This window comes from Pseudophryne corroboree, chromosome 4 (assembly GCF_028390025.1).
Source record: "Pseudophryne corroboree isolate aPseCor3 chromosome 4, aPseCor3.hap2, whole genome shotgun sequence".
In the NCBI taxonomy this organism is placed as follows: domain Eukaryota; kingdom Metazoa; phylum Chordata; class Amphibia; order Anura; family Myobatrachidae; genus Pseudophryne; species Pseudophryne corroboree.
The window spans coordinates 874,398,543-874,423,689 of NC_086447.1; the positions used below are offsets into that span (position 1 = coordinate 874,398,543).

Sequence of the window (25,147 nt, forward strand, 5' to 3'; positions counted from 1 at the left end):
AGAAAAAAAGGAGAAAAAAAAAAACTGTGGAGAGCAAACTTCCAGCACGTTATATATCACGTAAGGTACATTTCCATTACCAGCGGCCTGATGACAGCAATAGGACTCCCAAACGCTGCTTTAAACTCTGCGTCTCCATTCACACTTAAATATATCAGCCGGCACTTGCTGACTTTTCATTCTCCTTTCCAATACTGCTCACACGTGTCTCACGCTGATTTAATTAAAGTGAAATTAAACTCCGGCTACGACTTCTCTGTGATTAGAGTGAAATCATATCATTGGTTTGGGCACAGATGAAATAAGAGTTTGCGGTTTAGCTTCCTCAATGAACTCGCAAGTACATTTTAACTGAATTCAGGACGAAGACCTTGTACTGACAGACAACAGACACAATTTCCAAAACGTGCCGCATGAAAACAGGAATATGAGGGAACGAGCGAGAAAAAGATTTCCCTTTTTGGGGTGATGGGAGAATACAGTATGTCACTTATTTTTCAGTATTATAATAGATCCTTCCACAATATAGCTCTGCATACTAAACCCTGCAAAGCACTATCTCTGGTGAAAATTATGGCTTTATGCTATTCAGCGCTACTGATGGTTGCCACCGACTATTGCTGGCTTTGGCCTTATCCAGCGATAGCTTATCTTACACGTGTGCATAAGGAGGATCCTGACTGCCTGGCATGCAGTGCTGGTAACGCAGGGAAGCTAAACATTTCTACCTGGAACATTGGAGCTTGGGTGGCTTAATAAGCAGCAACTGGGAGAGTGCAGCCCCAGGTGTAACAGGAAAATTTCTGGCGCGACGGGAAGCCAGTGCAGGTCCCCAGAACTATTTTTGGCCAGGGAACTTAAAGAGGTGTATTTATTAAAATGCCACCGCAAAGATCTTCTATCATTGCTCAGTACACTGGGAATGTTACCGGGACGATATCCTTATCATGGATGAGAGCTTTGATAAATAGAAAAAATCCTTGTATCTTGCAAAAACATCCCAATTTCACAGGATGTGTAGAGCTTTATACCTTTGATAAAGAGACTCTTAAATTTCCTGCCCACACTGGCATTTCCCTGATGCAGATTTGCGGATTCCCCAAGGCCGATGATCTGTGATTTCCTGGGGGATCGTCAAAATCCCAAAAGTAAATAATCACTGACACGTCGACTCACATCATATTTGGGTCAGAATTGATAATTCAAGGATTTCCAACATGTTGAGTTTTGCCAAAGACCCTACCCCAGTCATTGGCCACACAGGGAATTGTCCCACTTATAGCAGATGCTGGGCCCCTTTAGGTAAAGTCGTAAGGCACTGAGCACTATTCTCACTCATGGATTTTGCTATAAAACACTTGTTCACAGTGGAATGAAAGATCGCTATGCGTTATCTAATCAGGATAACACATCTTTCAGCACTGGCAGGGGGTAGGGGGATTAAAGTGCCCGGACACCCCTTAATCCAAGAAACACTGCACATATAATGCTGAAAACAAGGACATATAGCTTCCTTATCAAGCATGGACATGGAAGCTATACATTCATTGTACCTAAAAAGTACTTTACTCGTGACCTGCAACAGAGCAGACATTACAGAGAAGTTTATACACCTGTACAATTAAAAACTGATGTAACCAACGGTAAATATGCGTCATTAGTAAAAGGAGCTGTTTTCAAATCAGGGGGCAGATGTATTAAGCCTGCAGAAGTGATAAAGCAGTGATAAGTGCAAGGTGATAACGCACCAGCCAGTCAGCTGCAATATGTAAATTTACAGTTAGAAGCTGATTGGCTGGTGTGTTATCACCTTGCACTTATCACTGCTTTATCACTTCTCCAGGCTTCATACATCTGCCCCCTGATCCCACACTGTGTGCCGGTCTCACAGCATCTATAGGAGAAGAATGGATCCGTTGTGTCACCGGGAAGGGTGGGCTGCGTAGGGTCAGTGTGAATGAACGACGTATACACGAGACTAGGTGGGCCTAGTGCTCCTGTCATTTGCTCTGGATGTCCTCACTCCTGTTTCCTGCAAACCACACGCCCTAATAGCTCATTAATTGGTCTGGTGCCCGCTCGGCTCAGATGAACTCATTCATTTCTGCTCAGTCGCTAATGGGTTATAACCAGCCATTATAATTCAATTAAGGGAAGTCAGAGCTTCCCTTTCACTGTTCTGCGCGGTGATTGCTGTAATGTCTGATACATTTTGCTCGTAGGCTTTTTCCATGGACGGCTTTTACAGTAACCTCATTCTTCCTGCCCGGGCTTCACAATGATGTTCATTTATAGACCGGGCGGCATTCCTAGCCCTGGGAATCCTCTCACCACATACAAGGTCCGAGGGGCCTGAGAAGAGAAAAATCCTCTAAATGCATCGAATGCGCTGATGAATGAGACACTGTGCCAAGGTGCCAGCCACGCCAGTATGTGGAATGGACACAAGCCGGAGTGATTTACTCACCCAGAAATCTCGCCTATACAGCGTTTCGTTGTACTGTAAGAGACTAATAAGTCAGTATTACAGGTACCGGACAAAAAAAACAAAAAAAGAGAAGATCCATATGAAGTCACTTAATAGTGTTGGTCCCTGATGTGCGGCTTATACGCACCGTAGCACCGAGTCTCCCAATGCCTGGAACAGTGCAGCTGGGATGTAATCCGAGTATTCCTCGAGAAGCTTCACTCAATGGTCACAAGGCTAATGATGGCAAAAACAGACTTCTCTGTAATATAGGGATAGGATCTGGTGAGTGAGATACGATCACACGAACATACCACAGGGTCCTGTGCATGGGGGCACTGTCATTCTGGAAGACTACCCTCTCAGCAGGAGAGGATTGCTGTCACATGGGGTGAAGATGATCCCTCAGTACCATTACATACTGGTTACTACTGGCATGGTCTGTCCTTAAGCCATGCCAGGAAAATGCTCCCCCACAACATCATAGAACCATCAGACATCTAACAATTCATGTTGGAAACAAGCATTCATGACTGTAGACCAGGTTGGAATCACATGTGCATTTGTCCATTTGTTCTGAACATGGTAAAGGAGTCATCTGACCATATCACCTTCTTCCACTGCTCGGGAGTCTATTACCTCTACTGCTCGGAGGTCCATTACCGCCACTGCTCGGCAGTCCATTATCTCCACTGCTCGGCAGTCCATTATCTTCACCGCTCAGCAGTCCATTATCTTCACTGTTCGGCAGACCATTACTGCTACTGCTCGGCAGTCCATTATCCCCACTGCTCGGCAGTCTGTTATCACCACAGCTCGGTAGTCTATTACCTCCACTGCTCGGCAGTCCATTACCTCCACTGCTCGGCAGTCCATTATCTCCACTGCTCAGCAGTCCATTATCTTCACCGCTCAGCAGTCCATTATCTTCACTGTTCGGCAGACCATTACTGCTACTGCTCGGCAGTCCATTATCTCCACTGCTAGGCAGTCTGTTATCATCACAGCTCGGTAGTCCATTATCTCCACTGGTCGGCAGTCCATTATCTCCACTGGTCGGCAGTCCATTATCTCCACTGGTCGGCAGTCTATTACCTCCGCTGCTCGGCAGTCCATTACCGCCACTGCTCGGCAGTCCATTACCTCCATTGCTTGGCAATCTGCACATATACACGAGTCCTGCGAGATTACACACAATGAATCTAAGATGCAGCGCCATGGAGTGGGCGGAGCTTGGCTACATTTCCAGAAAACGGGGGAAGGGGGGATCCGCTCCACTTTCTGGGAGAGACGAGGCCAGTGTCTTGCCACTAGCTTACTCGGATAGACGATGCTTCCACCACCATTGCTGCCTATGGTTGCGATGGAGGTCCAATGAGTGTCCCTGGACACATCCCTCGGGTCTGCGATGCTGGCAGTAGGCGTCTTTATCCTTCAGATGCCCCCTGCAGACATTAGCATATTTCTGCACAGCAGCTGCATCCAAAAGTGTGAATCAGGCCCGCGGTTACTTATCCCTTTAAAACTCATCCTTTGTATAATTCACATTTTCTCAGAAAACCTTGGTAATAACACTCAGTATTTGCCGTCATTGTGGCTTGTTAGTGATATTGTGATATTTCTGACTAAATAATGAGGTGTACCACAAGAAGACCACTGGTTCCAGCAGATAGATCCCAAGGCGACTCCAGATTCCACAGGATGCTTGAACAACAATAAGAAGATTGTGGACAATTGCCATATTTGTTTTCAGGAGACATCTCCTGGCTCCCACCAAGCAGTAGGGCATCTCCTAAGTCACATCTTGGCGCGTGGATAATAATACTCTACACATCCCAATCAGATTTGATGTGGCCACAAGTGGATTAAACCCACAAGCTGTGTTGGAAGAGTTCTGATGTTCTGAGACACAAGTCAGCCTCAGATTTCACATCTGGGATGGAATATTACACAAAGACATGTATTTCTGCAACACGTTACTAACAAATAGTGACAAAGGGGGCAAACTAGGACCAGTGGCCCGACCACATACCAGGAGGCTGATCCATCAGGTGTTCCAAGGACGTCACTGAATTAACCTTTCACACAAAGAGAATTGTCAATGACCAAATGAGGGATCTCAAAAGCCTTTATATGTGGGTGTTGGTTTGTCACGGCGGTCGTACCGTACATTATAACGGCAGACAACCTTCTTTCCCATTTTCTGGAAATGTTGCAGCTGAAACCCCATGTACTATATGCAACGTTTCCTGAACTATATTATCATTACCCCATCTCCGCACACCCAATGCAGGACGCAGCGTGTTCATCTATGATTGGCTGATCCTAACACCCCCCCCCCCCCCATATTCAATAATGGATTACCCTAATACAGGGATAGAATGAATGCTCCGGTGGGTGTTGTCAGGTGAACTTCATTAGGAATAAAGCTTTCAATATTAAAGGTGAAACACTTAAGAACCACATGCTAAAGTGCTTATCACTTTGTTACCTCTGTAACGGTCTCAGGTTTATGATTTGATAATAGTATCTATATGCATAGGGAGAAGGAATGAATGTGAGAGGTGACTGCTGTGCAAGACTCTTGTGGCTACACCTGGGATCTGAATCAATTATATTGGGAGAAAAATATTTGCTTTAATGTCCATGAATCAGAGCACACATTACTAGGATTTAAGAGCATAAACGAACAATCTTATTATGACAGAAGCTTTAAAAAAACAAAAAAATGCCAAAAAACCCAAAACAATTAGCCAAGTATACTGGGAATAGTAAAGTAACAACAGGGGCTTTATTTGGGCCATTCTGACGACCCAAGAGGCATATCTGCAGCAGCATAACATACCCATCCACAGCTCAGGTAACAATTTCAGCTCTTTCCATCATGTTAAGAACCTTCCACATGTTACACATTACACACATGACACTACAAAGAGAACATGCCACTCTCTCTCACACCGTTATTCAGATATCAGGCTCTGAATATTCATCTGTGCCGCGTTTCAGGTTCCTAACTAACCAAGGAAGATCCATTGGGAAAACAAAGTAATATTCCAGGTTGTTTTACACCAGCAGGAAAGTGATAAAATAACAGGTCGTTACTGTAAGTCCCTGGACAATATGTAAGGAATTAATGACATGATGGCAGTCGTACACACAGGCCAAGCAACCGATCCCCAGTGGTGGAAGTGATAATTGCATAATATGGTGTAAGATACTTTTGTGCGTACTCAGTCTCTGCCGTGCCTAGGTACTCGGTAACCAGACACCACCCACCAGGCTTGGACTGGCCCACAGGGGTACAGGGGAAACCACCGGTGGGCCCTACTGCCTGGGGGACCACCTTCTGCTTTAAAGATCAGGTTCCAGTCCAGACTGTGCACTTGAATTATACATTATACATGTTACCTTATACTGGACTATGGTGTATTTTCTACAGTGCATTGCTGTTATTACTCTGTTATTAATCTGGTACATTATCATGCATGCAGCAGCTGAATTTACTGTATATATTTATGAAGGGGCCCAGACGTTGCACTCTCTAATGGTTAGTCAAACCAATGAGGTGGCAGGCCACACCTCCTCTGTAGACTGGCCACACCCCTAACATAGGTCCATACCATTGCATTCCCCCGGTGGGCCCTACATGTCCCAGTCCGACACTGCCACCCACATAGAACTGTCAGTGAAACCACAAGAAACCTGGGTCTATCATCTAATATAAGCAATATCACTTAGCTGTGTGTACACCTCTCCAATGGGTCTTATAGAGGCTTGTTAGTCTTTACATAACTTCTTTTCTATATGGTAATATGGTCAGTTTCTCGTGTGTGTGTGTGTGTGTGCGTGTGTTAAGCCCACTGTGCCTCTACCCTGCACATTGATCTGTTGTCATTTCGTGATCTCTCTTTTGTTCAGCCAATCACGGTGTGTACTGTTCAGCAGGTGGTATATGAGGCTCATCCGGTACAAGAAGTGAGTATGGTGATTACTGACACAACCATTCTCATAACGATCAAATTCCTGAACTCCGTCTATACCTGAATGTATCATCAGATGAACTCAGGGCTACACCCAGCAGCTGTACAACCCCCCGTGAGTACCATTAGTCAGACTCCGGCTACAGACTAGTAAAATAATACAGATATGTAGCAATCTCAGCACAGTGAGAAGTCTATTAAGGTTGAGGAAGAGAAACTACAAAAGTTTCAAAATTTTTAGCAATAATAGTAATCAGACTGATATTCCTTGGCACAAAACGAGCATTTATCCATGAGAAACAACACAATATCTTTCCATAAATATATATATCACGCAGTTTGTCTTGCTTGCCCTTCAAACGCAGACAATTAAATCATAACGCTCGTCTTCCCTTTGTCTGTTACCCAGATCCTTATCTTTCATGGCTACATAGCAAGATACACTGTGACCGACGTAGAATTGGAAGTAAATCGGGCGCACATTGGGGTAATTCTGAGTTGATCGCAGCAGCAAATTTGTTAGCATTTGGGCAAAACCATGTGCACTGCAGGTGGGGCAGATGTAACATGTGCAGAGAGAGTTAGATTTGGGTGGGTTATTTTGTTTCTGTGCAGGGTAAATAATGGCTGCTTTATTTTTACACTGCAATTTAGATTTCAGTTTGAACACACCCCACCCAAATCTAACTCTCTCTGCACATGTTATATCTGCCCCCCCCCCCCACCCCCTTCCCTCCTGCAGTGCACATGGTTTTGCCCAACTGCTAACAAATTTGCTGCTGTGATCAACTCTGAATTAGGGTGGCCATTCCGATTTGATCGCTCGCTAGCAGATTTTAGCAGCCGTGCAAACGCTAGCAGAAGTACGAACGAAAGGATCGCAGAGCGGCTACAAAAAAATATTGTGCAGTTTCTGAGTAGCTTCAGACCTACTCAGCGCTTGCGATCACTTCAGACCATTCAGTTCCGGATTTGACGTCACAAACACGCCCTGCGTTCGCCCAGCCACGCCTGCGTTTTTCCTGGCACGCCTGCGTTTTTTCGAGCACTCCCTGAAAACGGTCAGTTGACACCCAGAAACACCCACTTCATGTCAATCACTCTGCGGCGGCCATTGCGACTGAAAAGCTTCGCTAGACCTTGTGTGAAAATAAGATTTTACTCACCGCTAAATTTATTTCTCGTAGTCCGTAGTGGATGCTGGGACTCCGTAAGGACCATGGGGAATAGCGGCTCCGCAGGAGACTGGGCACAACTAAAGAAAGCTTTAGGACTACCCGGTGTGCACTGGCTCCTCCCACTATGACCCTCCTCCAGACCTCAGATAGGATACTGTGCCCGGAAGAGCTGACACAATAAGGAAGGATTTTGAATCCCGGGTAAGACTCACACCAGCCACACCAATCACACCGTATAACTCGTGATACTATACCCAGTTAACAGTATGAATAAAACTGAGCCTCTCAACAGAGGGCTCAACAATAACCCTTTAGTTAAACAATAACTATATACAAGTATTGCAGACAATCCGCACTTGGGATGGGCGCCCAGCATCCACTACGGACTTCGAGAAATAGATTTACCGGTGAGTAAAATCTTATTTTCTCTGACGTCCTAAGTGGATGCTGGGACTCCGTAAGGACCATGGGGATTATACCAAAGCTCCCAAACGGGCGGGAGAGTGCGGATGACTCTGCAGCACCGAATGGGCAAACTCTAGGTCCTCCTCAGCCAGGGTGTCAAACTTGTAGAATTTAGCAAATGTGTTTGACCCCGACCAAGTAGCTGCTCGGCAAAGTTGTAGAGCCGAGACCCCTCGGGCAGCCGCCCAAGAAGAGCCCACCTTCCTCGTGGAATGGGCTTTCACTGATTTAGGATGCGACAGTCCAGCCGCAGAATGTGCAAGCTGAATCGTACTACAGATCCAGCGAGCAATAGTCTGCTTTGAAGCAGAAGCACCCAGCTTGTTGGGTGCCTACAGGATAAACAACGAGTCAGTTTTCCTGACACTAGCTGTCCTGGAAACATAAATTCTCAGGGCCCTGACTACGTCCAACAACTTGGAAGCCTCCAAGTCTTTAGTAGCCGCAGGCACCACGATAGGTTGGTTCAATTGAAAAGCTGATACCACCTTAGGGAGAAACTAGGGACGAGTCCTCAATTCTGCCCTATCCATATGGAAAATCAGATAAGGGCTTTTACATGACAAAGCCGCCAATTCTGACACACGCCTGGCCGAAGCCAAGGCCAACAGCATGACCACTTTCCACGTGAGATATTTTAATTCCACGGTTTTAAGTGGCTCAAACCAATGTGACTTTAAGAAATCCAACACCACGTTGACATCCCAAGGTGCAACTGGAGGCACAAAAGGGGGGCTGAATATGCAGTTCTCTCTGGAAGAAAATTGATAGAGCCAAAATCTGGACCTTAATGGAACCCAATTTTAGGCCCATAGTCACCCCTCACTGTAGGAAGTTCAGAAAACGGCCCAGCTGAAATTCCTCCGTTGGGGCCTTCCTGGCCTCACACCACGCAACATATTTTCGCCAAATGCGGTGATAATGGTTTGCGGTCACTTCTTTCCTAGCTTTAATCAGCGTAGGAATGACTTCCTCCGGAATACCCTTTTCCTTCAGGATCCGGTGTCCAACCGCCATGCCGTCAACGCAGCCGCGGTAAGTCTTAGAACAGACAGGGCCCCTGCTGCAGCAGGTCCTGTCTGAGCGGCAGAGGCCATGGGTCCTCTGAGATCATTTCTTGAAGTTCCGGGTACCAAGCTCTTCTTGGCCAATCCGGAACAATGAGTATAGTTCTTACTCCTCTTTTTCTCATTATCCTCAGTACCTTGGGTATGAGAGGAAGAGGAGGGAACACATAAACCGACTGGTACACCCACGGTGTCACCAGAGCGTCCACAGCTATCGCCTGAGGGTCCCTTGACCTGGCGCAATATCTTTTTAGCTTTTTGTTGAGGCGGGACGCCATCATGTCCACCTGTGGCCTTTCCCAATGGTGTACAATCATTTGGAAGACTTCTGGATGAAATCCCCACTCTCCCGGGTGGAAGTCGTGCCAGCTGAGAAAGTCTGCTTCCCAGTTGTCCACTCCGGAAATGAACACTGCTGACAGTGCTAACACATGATTTTCCGCCCATCGGAAAATCCTTGTGGCTTCTGCCATCACCATCCTGCTTCTTGTGCCGCCCTGTTGGTATACATGGGCGACCGCCGTGATGTTGTCTGACTGGATCAGCACCGGCTGGTGTTGAAGCAGGGGTCTAGCCTGACTTAGGGCATTGTAAATGGCCCTTAGTTCCAGAATATTCACATGTAGGGAAGTCTCCTGACTCGACCATAGTCCTTGGAAGTTTCTTCCCTGTGTGACTGCCCCCCAGCCTCGAAGGCTGGCATCCGTGGTCACCAGGACCCAGTCCTGTATGCCGAATCTGCGGCCCTTTAGAAGAAGAGCACTCTGCAGCCACCACAACAGCGACACCCTGGCCCTTGGAGACAGGGTTATCAGCCGATGCATTTGAAGATGCGACCCGGACCACTTGTCCAACAGATCCCACTGGAAGATCCTTGCATGGAACCTGCCGAATGGAATTTCTTCGTAAGAAGCTACCATCTGTCCCAGGACTCGCGTGCACTGATGCACCGACACCTGTATTTGTTTTAGGAGGTCTCTGACTAGAGATGACAACTCCTTGGCCTTCTCCTCCGGGAGAAACACTTTTTCCTGTTCTGTGTCCAGAAACCCTACCCAGGAACAGTAGACGCGTCGTAGGAACCAGCTGCGACTTTGGAATATTCAGAATCCAGCCGTGCTGTTGTAGCACTTCCCGAGATAGTGCTACTCCGACCAACAACTGCTCCCTGGACCTCGCCTTTATAAGGAGATCGTCCAAGTAGGGATAATTATAACTCCCTTTTTTTGAAGGAGTATCATCATTTCGGCCATTACCTTGGTAAATACCCTCGGTGCCGGGGACAGACCAACGGCAACGTCTGGAATTGGTAATGACAGTCCTGTACCACAATTTTGAGGTACTCCTGGTGAGGAGGGTAAATGGGGACATGCAGGTAAGCATCCCTGATGTCCAGTGATACCATGTAATCCCCTTCGTCCAGGCTTGCAATAACCGCCCTGAGCGATTCCATTTTGAACTTGAACCTTCGTATATAAGTGTTCAAGGATTTCAATTTTAGAATGGGTAGTCCTTATTATATATTTCAGTATTGTATTTTACGGGAGACCACACGCATGCTCAGTGGTGATTGTAAAAAGCGACATCTGGTGGCTGATCGCAGGTATTACACGTAAAGGTAACGCCAAACGCTCTGTCTGCCTCCGTGCGATTAGGTACGCCTCTCTGTGACTAGGCGCGCCTCCCTACGCTGCATATGCTCGATCGGGACAAACGCCTCAGCCACTCAAGATAAAGGTGGCTACATCTGTAAGTGTTCAAGGATTTCAATTTTAGAATGGGTCTCACCGAACCGTCTGGTTTCGGTACCACAAACATTGTGGAATAGTAACCCCGGCCTTGTTGAAGGAGGGGTACCTTGATTATCACCTGCTGGAAGTACAGCTTGTGAATTGCCGCCAGTACTACCTCCCCTTTCTCCGAGGGCAGCAGGCAAGGCTGATTTGAGGTAGCGGCGAGGGGGAGTCGCCTCGAACTCCAGCTTGTATCCCTGTGATACTACTTGCAGAACCCAGGGATCCACCTGTGAGCGAGCCCACTGGCCGCTGACGTTCCCGAGACGCGCCCCCACCGCACCTGGCTCCACCTGTGGAGCCCCAGCGTCATGCGGTGGACTCAGAGGAAGCGGGGGAAGATTTTTGATCCTGGGAACTGGCTGTCTGGTGCAGCTTTTTTTTCCTCTTCCCTTGTCTGTGCAGAAAGGAAGCGCCTTTGACCCGCTTGCTTTTCTGAATCCGAAAGGACTGTACCTGATAATACAGTGCTTTCTTAGGCTGTGAGGAAACCTGAGGTAAAAAATGTTCTTCCCAGCTGTCGCTGTGGATACGAGGTCCCAGAGACCATCCCCAACAATTCCTCACCCTTATAAGGCAGATGTGCCTTTTAAAATCAGCATCACCTGTCCACTGCCGGGTCCCTAATACCCTCCTGGCAGAATGGACATTGCATTAATTCTGGATGCCAGCCGGCAAATATCCCTCTGTCCATCCCTCATATATAAGACTACGTCTTTAATATGCTCTATGGTTAGCAAAATAGTATCCCTGTCCTGACAGGATAACAGACCACGCTGCAGCAGCACTATCCATGCTGAGGCAATTGCAGGTCTCAGTATAGTACCTGAGTGTGTATATACAGACTTCAGGATAGCCTCCTGCTTTTTATCAGCAGGCTCCTTCAAAGTGGCCGTATCCTAAGACGGCAGTGCCACCTTTTTTGACAAACGTGTGAGCGCCTTATCCACCCTAGGGGATATCTCCCAACGTGACCTATCCTCTGGCGGGAAAGGGTACGCCATCAGTAACTTTTTAGAAATTACCAGTTTCTTATCGGGGGAACCCACGCTTCTTCACACACTTCATTCACTCATCTGATGGGGGAACAAAACACTGGCTGCTTTTTCTCCCCAAACATAAAACCCCTTTTTTTTTGTGGTACTCGGGTTAATGTCAGAAATGTGTAACACATTTTTCAGTGCCGAGATCATGCAACGGATGTTCCTAGTGGATTGTGTATATGTCTCAACCTCGTCGACACTGGAGTCAGACTCCGTGTCGACATCTGTGTCTGCCATCTGAGGTAGCGGGCGTTTTTTTTTGAGCCCCTGATGGCCTTTGAGACGCCTGGGCAGGCGCGGGCTGAGAAGCCGGCTGTCCCACAGCTGTTACGTCATCCAGCCTTTTATATAAGGAGTTGACACTGTCGGTTAATACCTTCCACCTATCCATCCACTCTGGTGTCGGCCCCACAGGGGGCGACATCACATTTATCGGCATCTGCTCCGCCTTCCACGTAACCTTCCTCATCAAACATGTCGACACAGCCGTACCGACACACCGCACACACACAGGGAATGCTCTGACTGAGGACAGGACCCCACAAAGTTCTTTGGGGAGACAGAGAGAGAGTATGCCAGCACACACCAAAGCGCTATATAATACAGGGATTCACACTACCCACAGTGATTTTTCCCTTATAGCTGCTATAATACACAATTTTGCGCCTAAATTTAGTGCCCCCCCTCTCTTTTTAACCCTTTGAGCCTGAAAACTACAGGGGAGAGCCTGGGGAGCTGTCTTCCAGCTGCACTGTGAAGAGAAAATGGCGCCAGTGTGCTGAGGGAGATAGCCCCGCCCCTTTTTCGGCGGACTTTCTCCCGCTTTTTTATGGATCCTGGCAGGGGTATTTTTCACATATATAGCCTCTAGGACTATATATTGTGATTATTTTGCCAGCCAAGGTGTTAATATTGCTGCTCAGGGCGCCCCCCCCCCCCCCCCCAGCGCCCTGCACCCATCAGTGACCGGAGTGTGAGGTGTGCATGAGGAGCAATGGCGCACAGCTGCAGTGCTGTGTGCTACCTTGTTGAAGACCGAAGTCTTCTGCCGCCGATTTTCAGGACCATCTTCATGCTTCTGGCTCTGTAAGGGGGACGGCGGCGCGGCTCCGGGACCGGACGATCGAGGTCGGGTCCTGTGTTCGACCCCTCTGGAGCTAATGGTGTCCAGTAGCCTAAGAAGCCCAAACTAGCTGCAAGCAGGTAGGTTCGCTTCTTCTCCCCTTAGTCCCTCGTAGCAGTGAGTCTGTTGCCAGCAGATCTCACTGAAAATAAAAAACCTAAAATATACTTTCTTTTCTAGGAGCTCAGGAGAGCCCCTAGTGTGCATCCAGCTCAGCCGGGCACAAGATTCTAACTAAGGTCTGGAGGAGGGTCATAGTGGGAGGAGCCAGTGCACACCAGGTAGTCCTAAAGCTTTCTTTAGTTGTGCCAGTCTCCTGCGGAGCCGCTATTCCCCATGGTCCTTACGGAGTCCCAGCATCCACTTAGGACGTCAGAGAAAATACATTGGCCGTTGTGAAAGTACATTGCGCATGCGCACTGCGCACATACGCATGCGTAGAAGTGCCGGTTTTTAACTTAATCGCAGCGCAGCGAACATTTTCAGCTAGCGATCAACTCGGAATGGCCCCCTAGGTTCATTGCTCAAAAGAAACATGCACAAAAAAAATATGCCTAAATGACAAAGCCCATCGACACCCCAGTCCGCATCCCCGGGTGTAAGTGTAGATGCGATCACAATGTGTACGGCTCTGCATTGCCCGTACCCATTATCGGAGCTTGAATCCACGCAATATACACTCTGCAAACAGAGGCGTACATTCAGCTCTGTATATGCGCCACTACTTACAGATACGCACTCTGGGCCTTATTCTGAGCTGGGAGTAACGCAAAATGCAGCCAGTAACTGTGCACCTGGGTAACACCATGCTGCACTGCAGGTGGGGCAGATGTAAAGTGCAGAGAGATTAGATTTGGGAGGGGCGTGTCCAAATTCACGCCTAAATGCTATGTAAAAATAAAGCAGCCCAGTATTTATAGGCTGCATGCAAAAGCAGCCAGTATTTACCCTGCATACAGAAAAAACTAGCTTATTTGCATTGCAGCATGGTTTGTTCCAGATTCACAGTTATACCCCTTTCAAACCAAAATCCAGATTATAGAACACGTTTACACTCGTGTCATAGCTGCTCAGACCCCTTTCTCACTGCACCTTGGGTCACACCCGTGTCTGCCCTGCAAGCAGTGGTGACACCCGGTGCGCAACCTTCATATCCTAGCGCGCCGGGGAGCACGTTCGCGGCAAAAGGAGGCGTGGTCGTTAACAAAGGGGGCGTGGTCTCATGGGGACGTCATTCCGGGGGCGTGCCCAGCATCCCTGGAGATGCTGGGCTGTACTGGGCTGCCTCCGGAGACTGTCTCCCAGCGCTGTCGGCTCCTCCTCTATGATAGGAGCCGGGTGCTGTAGCAGAATTTCACACTGCAGCGCTCGGCTCCTGTCACTGCGGTGGAGCCCACATTGTGGTGTCACCCCTTCTAGGCGTCACACCCGGTGCGGGCCGCACCCCTCGCACCCGGCTTGTGACGCCACTGCCTGCAAGTCACTCCCTTGAGACGAGCCTTGAGATTAACAGCCAGCTTTAAAATGTAACCTGGGTCTCGCCTTTCACACTGCGGTTTCTCCAGGTCGGTCTCGGGTTTAAAGACGTGGGACACACAACCTGGGTGGATCCTTTCACACCAAGCCAAGAACCGGGTTGCCCTGGCAATATTCCGGTTAAGAAGCACGGTGTGAAAGGGGTATTACTTGCTCTTTTTTGTTTTACTCCAACCTCAGAAGCAGGCCCTCAATATCTTCCTGTACAAGCAGAAATTATTTGTGAAACATTGCAACTCACGAATCCCTTCTGTGACACAGCTTCCTTTGGAACTTCCAAAAGGTTTGGCTGCAAAGCCGCCCTGGGGAGCATTGGCAAGTGCTGCATTCAGTGGTTTGGGGGGAGGACTGCAAAATAATGACCTATTAATCAGCCACCCCACTGTCAGTACTCACAGTTCTAACCTCACACTGCATGGTAAGTATAGTAAGTAGTGCCAAGGGTCTGTCCAGTGTTTGAACTGACAGCGCAGCTTCATATTCCTACAGTAGGTCAACCACAGCAGGTTCCCCGGTGAATGCAGCACATGTGGACGCACTGACAACTGATAAATGACAAATTCCTGAAACTGATAGATGACAAGATTTATAAAGTACTCACAGACTCCACAGCTCTCAGTCCGTTCTTAATGCTGTGCACTTCTTTTTCCAACTCCACTAGGCTAGAAACACAAGAAGAGGATAGTCAGACAGTAGAACGTCTTAATCCATTACTGTAAGCAAAACAGGGACTTAAAACTGAAACGTGGACAAAACTAGAACTTGTTCAATAGTCAGTGTTTTATTTTACTCTGACTATAATCTAACAGTTTGTCTGGCCATCGGTTTTAGAACTACAAGTCCCAGGAAGGCTGGCCGATCTAAAACAGCTGGAGAGACGCAGGTGGCTTAGCCCAGATTGACAAAACCCTGTGCCGGCCAACACACATAGTGTTGCAAACAACAATTATTTCAGGACACCCTCGTTAGTCAGTCTGCCAGCTCTACCCATGAGTTTGTATATGATCATATTACCGCCTGGCTGGGGCACTGCGGATCTGAACCGTGCCGACAGCACAAGAGGGGTTATAATAACGCGAAATGAAAAAAAAAGACAAAAAGGAACATTTGATTTGGCAGAACAACCGGGTTCTGGAAAAGCAAACAAAAAGAATTAATACAAATTGATATTTATTTCCGTGGCCAGAAAACCTCAGCTACAGTAATGTTTTTATATGACCAGATACAACATACAGAGCAATGTCACAGGTCATGTTCAGAGGTCTAGATCCCTTACTTGACTTTGGCGGCCTCCGAGAGGTGCTGCAACTCATTCTGGATGTTCAGGATGTCGGGGTACGTCTTCTCCAGTATCATAATTAGGTAGTGCAAGAGGGTGATGTTCCTGGTAAAACACAACGGGGCGATAAGGAAAACGTGCACTAAGCTTCTGTCCTCACTGACGGATGTGTCCCCTTCTCCAGGGACGTGCGGTGACCTAAATAGCTCAGGAGGCGCTGGCTAGCGGGTGGTCTTCTGTATGCCGGCGGTCGGGCTCCCGGCGCTCAGTATACCGGCGCCGGGAGCCCGACCGCCGGCATACCGACACTTATTTTCCCTCGTGGGGGTCCACGACCCCCATAGAGGGAGAATAAAATAGTGTGGCGCGCGTAGCGCGCCACCGTGCCCGTAGCGTGGCGAGCGCAGCGAGCCCGCAAGGGGCTCATTTGCGCTCGCCACACTGTCGGTAAGCCGGCGGTCGGCCTCCCGGCGCCGGTAAGCTGGTCGCCGGGAGCCCGACCGCCGGCCAGCCGTAGTGAACCCCTGGCTAGCACCACAGCCAGATTTACATGCAATATATGATCCAAAGCGTACATCTGGGCATTATACACAGGTGCAGCAGTATAAACTCCTGGAAATTTGCTGAGTTTTGATCAGAGATGTGTGGAAAGGATACACAGGTGGGGCACTGCCTCACCTGCCATAGACTTTTTGCTCCAGAGTTTTGGCTATAAAAATTATTAGAATAATGCAAAGAAGATATTTCAAACATATTCTTTGTATTTTTCATATACTTTATACAGTCAAAACTCTGGCACAAACGTTAGTATGACAGGAAAGGCTCTGCCTCACCTGCCTCACCCCACCGCACGTCACTGCACTTCTCAGTAGTTATCATCTCAGAAAGGGACCCATCCTGCAAACACCAGTTCTGTGAGGGGCCCTGCCGCTAACACCTCAACTGCGGGGAATACGGGCGTGTACCCTCGAAGGTCCACAGACGAAAGTGCTCCACTTATGTGCAGGGCAGTGGGTACTGGTCAGGACCCCCGTCACATCAGCCCACTGCCTCATGTCATCAACTTCATTCACTCAGCAATAATCGCCTCATGCGGACTTTACACACAATGGGGTAAATTTACTAAGACGGGAGTTCTATTTAAGATGGGATGTTGCCCATAGCAACCAATCAGATTCTTCTTCTCATTTATCTAGCACCTTCTAGAAGATGGTACCTGGAATCTGATTGGTTGCTATGGGCAACATCCCATCTTAAATAGAACTCCCATCTTAGTAAATTTACCCCAATGTCGTGGGTGTAATGAGGGGGTGGAATAACGGAACGGGGGGGCGGGGGGAATTCATCATACCGTCATACTGTAACCACAGGAGTGAAGTAAAAACGACATCATTACTATTCTACAGGAGTGAGGGGTATCCTGCCCTCCTGTAATGCACAACCATACATCTATAGGTGCGTTTACATTCTTACCGGTCTATACTGGATTTAGTATCGATGATCTTATTTAAGCTGGCGACTTTAAATCCAAATGCATTTCCTCTTTGGCCTTTGTTCATGTAGTTCCCGAATGCCAGGACCACTTCCAGGAGCTGCGTGAGCCGCTTGCTCCGTGTCAGTTCCCTGCAGGCCAGGAGAAGAGCTGAGAGACAGAACAGACAGGTTATTGATGAGCCAAGTCCCAGCCCTGTGACCTCCGTGTCCCGGTCCCTGGGGTTAATCAGGGGCGAGTGATAATCTGCACGCACAACAGATGGGGACCCCTGAGTGCAGTGCTGGGGTTGACTTACAGCTCAGTGTGTGTGGAGAGGTCGCTGGGTGATATTCTGCAGCGCGATAAGAAGGTTCTTATACTGACAATTCACAGACTATCGCTACTGAGACGCTTCTGTCTCCGATAAACATTTATAGTTTGTTATACTCAGCACATGGATGAAATTCCCTATCCTGCCATCAGAAATCAGATTTCTCTGTATATGGCCACTCACCAGCTCTAACAGAGTTATTCCCTCACCAGTGCGGACAAAGGGCCTGATTCAGAGGGGGACGCAGGGATGGCATCGGATGCAAGTGGCCGATGGTTTCAGGCTGCGCATGCGTCCGCGCTGCACTGCTCCTGCAGCCCACTGGTCACAGCACAAAGACACAGATCAAAACTGCTCACAGTTCCGTGCAACTTCAGTGGGTGTTTCTGGGGGGTAACTGGGGTGTGTGGTTAGCCAGGGTGTGGTATGGAAGGTCGACCACACTTAAGTCGACCACTATTGGTCGACAGTAAGTAGGTCGACAGGGATTCTAGGTTGACAGGGTCTCTATGTCATCGGGTCAAAAGTTCTACATAAATATTTTTATGTTTTTTGGTGTCGTTTTTGCCGTACAGTGACCGGGAACCCCAATTAGTGCACCGCGTCCCCTCGCATGGCTCGCTTTGCTCAGGTTATCATTCCCAATTGTAGTCCACGTGGATCGTAAAATATGAAAAAGTTAAAAAAAAGGAAAACATTTTTTAAAAACTCATGTCGACCTAGAAACCCTGTCGACCAAGTTACTGTCGACCAATAGTGGTAGACCTGGACACTGTTGACCTAGTTACTGTCGACCTCTAGAGCGGATACCGGTTAGCCAGATGGAGGCGTAGCAACTGGGTATTTTGCTGCAGCTGCTTCTTTTTGTTAATACCCTGACCCTAAACGCCGTCTACTGGCGAGAGCAGAATAGTACATTTGTGGCAAAATATTATATTTGTAATACATTTCAAAGATTCTAACATCCGCATGAAGAATGCCTATTGTGATAAGTAATCCCTTTATAATGTAAGAGAGCGGCTGCAGCTCGCACAGTGACCTCTGATTATAAATATAAAGGAATTTGGGGAGTAATTTGAACTCTGAGACGCAGGTATTTCTTTTGTACACATTACAGTGGGTTTGCATTGATAGTTTGTGTATTGAAAGGAACTTGCGGCGATGTTCTGGCTATTTACTGAATGAAGCTTGATGTGTTTAATAATGTAGTTGGGATGAAGCATTTACAATAGGTTTTTGGGGAAATGTACCCCTAACATATAAACACTGCGACAATAGTTGTTTCCAGACAATAGTTCAGTTTAATAAGCAATGCTCGTAGCCACTGAGTGACTCCTCTCACATCAACCACCAAATACTCCATAAGGGCGGGGCTAGCATCCAAGCCACGCCTATTACCCTTTGAGACTAATTCAATTTGTCCCGTCACTGGCGGGTGATAAGTCTTGACCGCCGGGGGCTATATAATTGGCCCCGATAAGCCGCTGCGTGCCGCGGATTATCGGGGATTTTGCTTCACCTGCCTCCAGCAGGTGAAGCAAAATGCCCGATAACAGCCCCATTTTCATCCGAAAACGGGGCTATTTCACCCGAAAACACACTGGTTTCACTGAACCTGTGTGTTTACGGGTGTAAAAGGACTTGTTACCGGCTGAGCTAATGAAATAGCCCGACCTCAGCACCCGAAGAAACATCAGGGTTTTTTGCTCCCGATGTCACTTTGGGCCAAACTGAATATTACCCTAAGGGGTGTATTCATGAAGCAGTGAAAAGTGTGGAGAAGTCAGCGAGCAGAGAAGTTGCCAATGGCAACCAATCAGCTTCTACGTATAATTTTATAGAATGCATTTTAGAATTGTTACCTCAACACTGATTGGTTGCCACAGGCAACTTCTCCACTGGCTCACTTCTGCACACTCTTCACTGCTTCATAAATAGAACCCTAATAATGCTTAATTGGGTCTCATCCTTTCTGACCACTGGAAATATGGACTGTTCTGAAAAACTGTGTCCTGAGTAACTCCGTTCCTTACCTTCCACTTTGGGTTTCGACTCCGCTAATCTCTCCGGAAGCTTCTTCTTGAAGAACAAAGCCTGCAGCCGCTGCTGGTAATGATCGATTCTGCAGACAAGGACGGAGCCATTAGTGTGGGCAGGATATATAGGAAGGATCGAAGCAAGTTTATATATCATCAGATAACGCTGTTTACAGTATATAAAGCATTTATACTGGCGCTAATAATTTGTACAATGGCAGGATTTCTCTGCTGCGTTGTTAACGTGGACACCACAACGATACACAATGGAGGTTGATGTTTATGGAGCTGTCAGCTCATTAGGAACTACTCCCATCACTGAGAATGCACCAGTTGCTCAGGAATTGCTAGGCTGCATTTCCTGCACGGCACAGACACGCCTAACTGCTCCGATACTCCTGCTCCGCAAAGCACAACGATCTCCGCCACCACATAGGACTCTGCTCTGCGTCTGGGCTCTTTGGAGCCTTATAAATAATTGCCTTCGGTTACTCAGTGTCAGAATCACTTTGTCTGTGGCAGCAGTGTTAGTAAATACGAAACAACAAATACATTCCTATATTCTGTGATGGGCCTGTTTCTGAAACGCGCGCAATTCCCACACAATCCAGGTGTTCACGCAGTTGAGCTATTTTTTGCAAATGCGCGAAAAAAAAACCTGAAATATCCTACGGCGCACGTGTTACACAGAGACGCTGCTGCGACCGGGACAGGCGGTATCAGAAACGTGGCGGAATAGTGACGGGTGGTCCTGTGCAGTGATTGGGCGGTGGCTAGTAGTGCACAGAAAAATGGTCCACTCGGTGGGCGTGCTATGGAAGTGTCATGGGTGTGTCAATGCAAGCAGCTGCTTTCCCAGCCGTAGGCTCAGGAGGCCTTGGTCAGACAGATAAGCGGCACCTGCCACTGGGCTGGTTGTGTGACCGGCGGTGGAGTAAAAGGATGCACCAATCGGGATCTCAGTCTTGCACATTTGCCGAAGCGGATGTACACAGGGTGAGGAGTTTGCAGACACTTGCAGACCGACTGCCGCCAATAGACACCGCTGCCTGCGACACAAAATCGTGCCCTATGCGGTCGAGGTGACGCACCTGCTCATCTCATACAGGAAACGGTCGGCCCGCGCCATGCGGTCAATCTCATGCTTGTGTTCCTCCAGCAGGTCAATGTCACTCTTCTCAGGCACGAATTTCAAGAGCTAAGACACACAAAACAAATGGACTATTATAGAGTTTGCACGTTCTGTAGCACTGAACAATACTGTGTTACATGATGTGACATGATGAGGTACAGTCCTCTTCAGCAAATACATGTAATGGAGTGCAACAGTGAGTACAGCTCCAGGATGGAGCACACATGGATACAGACAGAGCCAGCCAGTGCCGCAATCAGGTGACGGGTCAGGGTGCTGCTGGCCTAGAGACTGCAAACTAGTGGCTATTTGTAAAACATGATACGCAGGATAAACTGATGCACAGGAGAGGTACATGGTAAACATCTGCAGTTACTAGGCAATACAGTAGGTATCGCCTAGTAACAGAATATTAGGAGGGGTTGTAGGTAGCACCCCAACAGTCAGGATCCCAACATAGGGCCTAATTCAGACCTGATCGCAAAAGCAAAATCTTTCTCGAATGGGCAAAACTATGTGCACTGCAGATTTGGCAGATGTAACATGTGCAGAGAGAGTTAGATTTGGGTGGGTTATTTTATTTCTGTGCAGGGTAAATACTGTCTGCTTTATTTTTTACACTGCAATTTAGATTTCAGTTTGAACACATCCCACCCAAATCTAATGGGCCCTACACACTGGAAGATAACACTGAACGATATGAACGTTCTCGTTCATTAATGAATGAGAATTCGTTCATATCGTTCAGTGTGTAGGCACCAACGATGACCGGTGTGCGGCCTCGTTCATCGTTGGTGCCTCGTCGCTTATGCATGCAGGCCAATATGGACAATCTCGTCCATATTAGTGTGCAGTGCTATGGAGCCAGTGACGGGGGGAGTGAAGAAACTTCACTCCCCCCGTCACCTCCACCCTGCCGTCGGGTCGCCTGCCGGCCGTATCGGCCACCAGGCACCTCAGCGTAGCATCGCCAAATGTGTAGGGCCCTTAACTCTCTCTGCACATATTATATCTGCCCCCCCTGCAGTGCACATGGTTTTGACCATTAGAGAAAAAGTTTGCTGTTGCGATCAGGTCCGAATTAGGCACACAATCTGCCGGTAAGTATTAGGGTTAGGGCTAGGCTACGGCAGGGTGGTGGTGGGGGGTTTATGGTTAGGCTTCGGGTAGGAAGGGATAGGGTCAGGCTGTGGGAGGGATAGGGTTAGGCTGCAGGAAGGGAGGGATAGGGTTAGGCTGTGGGAGGGATAGGGTTAGGCTGTGGGAAGGGAAGGATAGGGTCAGGCTGTGGGAGTGATAGGGTTAGGCTGTGGGAAGGAAGGGATAGGGTCAGGCTGTGGGAGGGATAGGGTTAGGCTGTGGGAGGGATAGGGTTAGGCTGCGGGAAGGAAGGGATAGGGTCAGGCTGTGGGAGGGATAGGGTTAGGCTGCGGGAAGGGAGGGATAGGGTTAGGCTGCGGGAAGGAAGGGATAGGGTCAGGCTGTGGGAGGGATAGGGTTAGGCTGCGGGAAGGGAGGGATAGGGTTAGGCTGTGGGAAGGGAGGGATAGGGTCAGGCTGTGGGAGGGATAGGGTTAGGCTGTGGGAAGGGAGGGATAGGGTTAGGCTGTGGGAAGGGAGGGATAGGGTTAGGCTGTGGGAGGGATAGGGTTAGGCTGCGGGAAGGGAGGGATAGGGTTAGGCTGCGGGAAGGAAGGGATAGGGTCAGGCTGTGGGAGGGATAGGGTTATGCTGCGGGAAGGGAGGGATAGGGTTAGGCTGTGGGAAGGGAGGGATAGGGTCAGGCTGTGGGAGGGATAGGGTTAGGCTGCGGGAGTGCTAGAGTCAGGCTGTGGGAGGGGAGGGAAAGGCTGCGATTATGGGTTACAGTACTTACAACATGTACCCAACCCTTTAGGAGTAATATGATCATCCTACATTAATATATATTAATGATTTATATAGAATTTTCCCTTACCACCTGTTCAGTCACCATGTGGTCACCCATGCAGGATATAGGATAATAGAGATTTTATCCCTGCATTGGAAAGGTTCTTTACTGTAAGAGCAGTGAAACAGCAATATACTTTCCCACAAGACATGGTATTAGCAGACACAGATGATGGTTGTACAGAGGATCAGAACAAGCTGGGCTTCTGCAAATAGTAATCCCCTGTAATTATAGTCTGATCCCGGGCGTTTTAAGATCAGAAGTATGGAGTCAGGAAGGAATACTTGCATCAAATTACACTTTTTAGGGTCTTTTTTTTTTTTTTGCCTTCCTCTAGATCAGTGTTTCCTAGCCTTGGTCCTCAAGGCACACTAACAGTCCAGGCATTCAGGATAGCCATACTTTGTCAAAGGTTATTGTGATTTAACCATCTGTGCTCAAACATGGGTATCCTTAAGACTTGGACTGTTAGGGGTATATTTACTAAAGTGGGGATGTTGTCCATAGCAACCAATCAGAATCTACTTATCATTTAGCACGTTCTAGAAGATAATAGCTAGAATCTGATTGGTTGCTATGGGTAACATCTTCACTTCTAAAAACCCGCACTTTAGTAAATAAACCCCCTAGCGTGCCTTGGGGAAAGGGGTTGGGAAACAATGTTCTAGATCAATAGAGATTTTTTTGAGGATGAAGAGTTCAACTTGCTGGACGTAGTCTATTATTCAGCCTACTATATAAGACTGTGCTACAGTCTGATGTGAGAACGCGTTTGCTGTGATAGTAGAGGGTCCCTGTACTATGAGACACATACGGAGTCGGGACAGAACACACAGCACAGCGCTCTGTTGCAGAGGGTGTAAGATGCGGATCCGCAGACAGCACTGCAAGACGCTCACTGCTCTGACAACAAAAGATATTCTTGTAATTGGCACAGACAAGGCATAGAGCAGAGATACAATGTATCAGACCACGCCGCAGGGTACCGCTACTAAATCCCGATGCCCTCTGCCGTCAGCCCGTGACCTCTGACCTTGGAGCACCACAAATGGCTCTAGCCGGCAGCATGGTGCATATAATGGGTTAGTTATAGAAAGCCCAGACTGAGACGATGTCACATCCATAGTCGGGGATATATGTATATAAATGAATGGCCTCTTCTATTGCACGAGCTGGTTAATTAAATATATCCAGTGTCTTCCATACGCAAACATCATTATTTCATGCAGCCGTCAGTGACTCGGTACATCAGCCTTACAATTAGTGCGGAATGTAGAAGACAAAACCCCTAATGTCCACTCTGAGAGCCTGTGACCCCCTCCCCGGTAATAGATCTCCCTATTCTGATATGAAGACATCCACCGCCCCCAGCACAAGATACTGATACATTCTACATACGTATATATGCACTTTAGTAAAATGTGCAATGTTTATTTCAAGTGGTTATTACTAATTGCAATTTTCCCCGACATCTTCCCCAGTTGGTGCATCTGATTGGACAACGATTAAGTATTGATTAAGTTGAACTTTCTTCATAACTATGATACGTATGGTGGAGGTCCCCCTGGCACTTGGCTGGGTGAGGGCATCTCATCATACATTGTGGGCTGGCTGGTCAGTTATAGCGGCAGGCAAGGCAATTGGGTGTAATTAGAATGACCCTCGCCAAGCCATGCGGTATATATGACATACTTTTTACAGCACACGTCTCCTATGAGGAGATCTGCGACTCTAAAGACTTCCATATATCATACCTGTTCCAGCATGTCTTTCGGGAGGTCCTCTTGTTCATCCATTTCCATAATGGCTTTCCTGATCTCTTCATTGGACAACTTGAGTCTAGAAGATAAACATGGTGGTTATTAAACACTTCAGGATAAAAGTCCAGAAGAGCGGTACTGTCACCACGTGATTATCTCTTGTCGGGCCTGATTCAGACTCACATGCAGTGGCCGATGCTCAATCCCTAAAAACTCCAACAGCGCAAAATGAGGTAAATGTATGAAGCAGTGATAAGAGCGGAGAAGTGAGCCAGTGGAGAAGTTGCCCATGGCAACCAATCAGCATTGAAGTAACATTTATAATTTGCATACTGTAAAATTATACGGAGCAGCTGATTGGTTGCCATGGACAACTTCTCCACTGGCTCTCATCACTGCTTCATACATTTACCCCAATGTGTACGCACAAAGGCGCTGCGGCGATTGGGATGCACGGTAACAGAAATGTCTTGGAAAAATGCTGGCCTTTCCTGGGCGGTTTCGGTGAGCTGGCTAACCAGATATATGGGTGTAGCCAGATGCTAAATCCTTC

The 25,147-nt window shown here is 47.9% G+C and overlaps 1 protein-coding gene across 4 annotated transcripts in view; it reads right to left on the minus strand.

Moving 5' to 3' along the window:
• Window positions 1-25,147, minus strand: part of DAAM2 (dishevelled associated activator of morphogenesis 2) — a 471,074-nt gene that overhangs the window by 39,584 nt on the left and 406,343 nt on the right. For all 4 annotated transcript variants that reach the window (XM_063918836.1, XM_063918833.1, XM_063918835.1 and 1 more), the window contains 6 exons: window positions 24,589-24,673; window positions 20,864-20,970; window positions 19,770-19,858; window positions 17,405-17,573; window positions 15,929-16,036; window positions 15,254-15,314 (listed from right to left, as the gene is read on the minus strand). In XM_063918836.1, coding sequence (XP_063774906.1) covers window positions 15,254-15,314; window positions 15,929-16,036; window positions 17,405-17,573; window positions 19,770-19,858; window positions 20,864-20,970; window positions 24,589-24,673 — 619 coding nt within the window. The remainder of the gene's footprint in view (window positions 1-15,253; window positions 15,315-15,928; window positions 16,037-17,404; window positions 17,574-19,769; window positions 19,859-20,863; window positions 20,971-24,588; window positions 24,674-25,147) is intronic.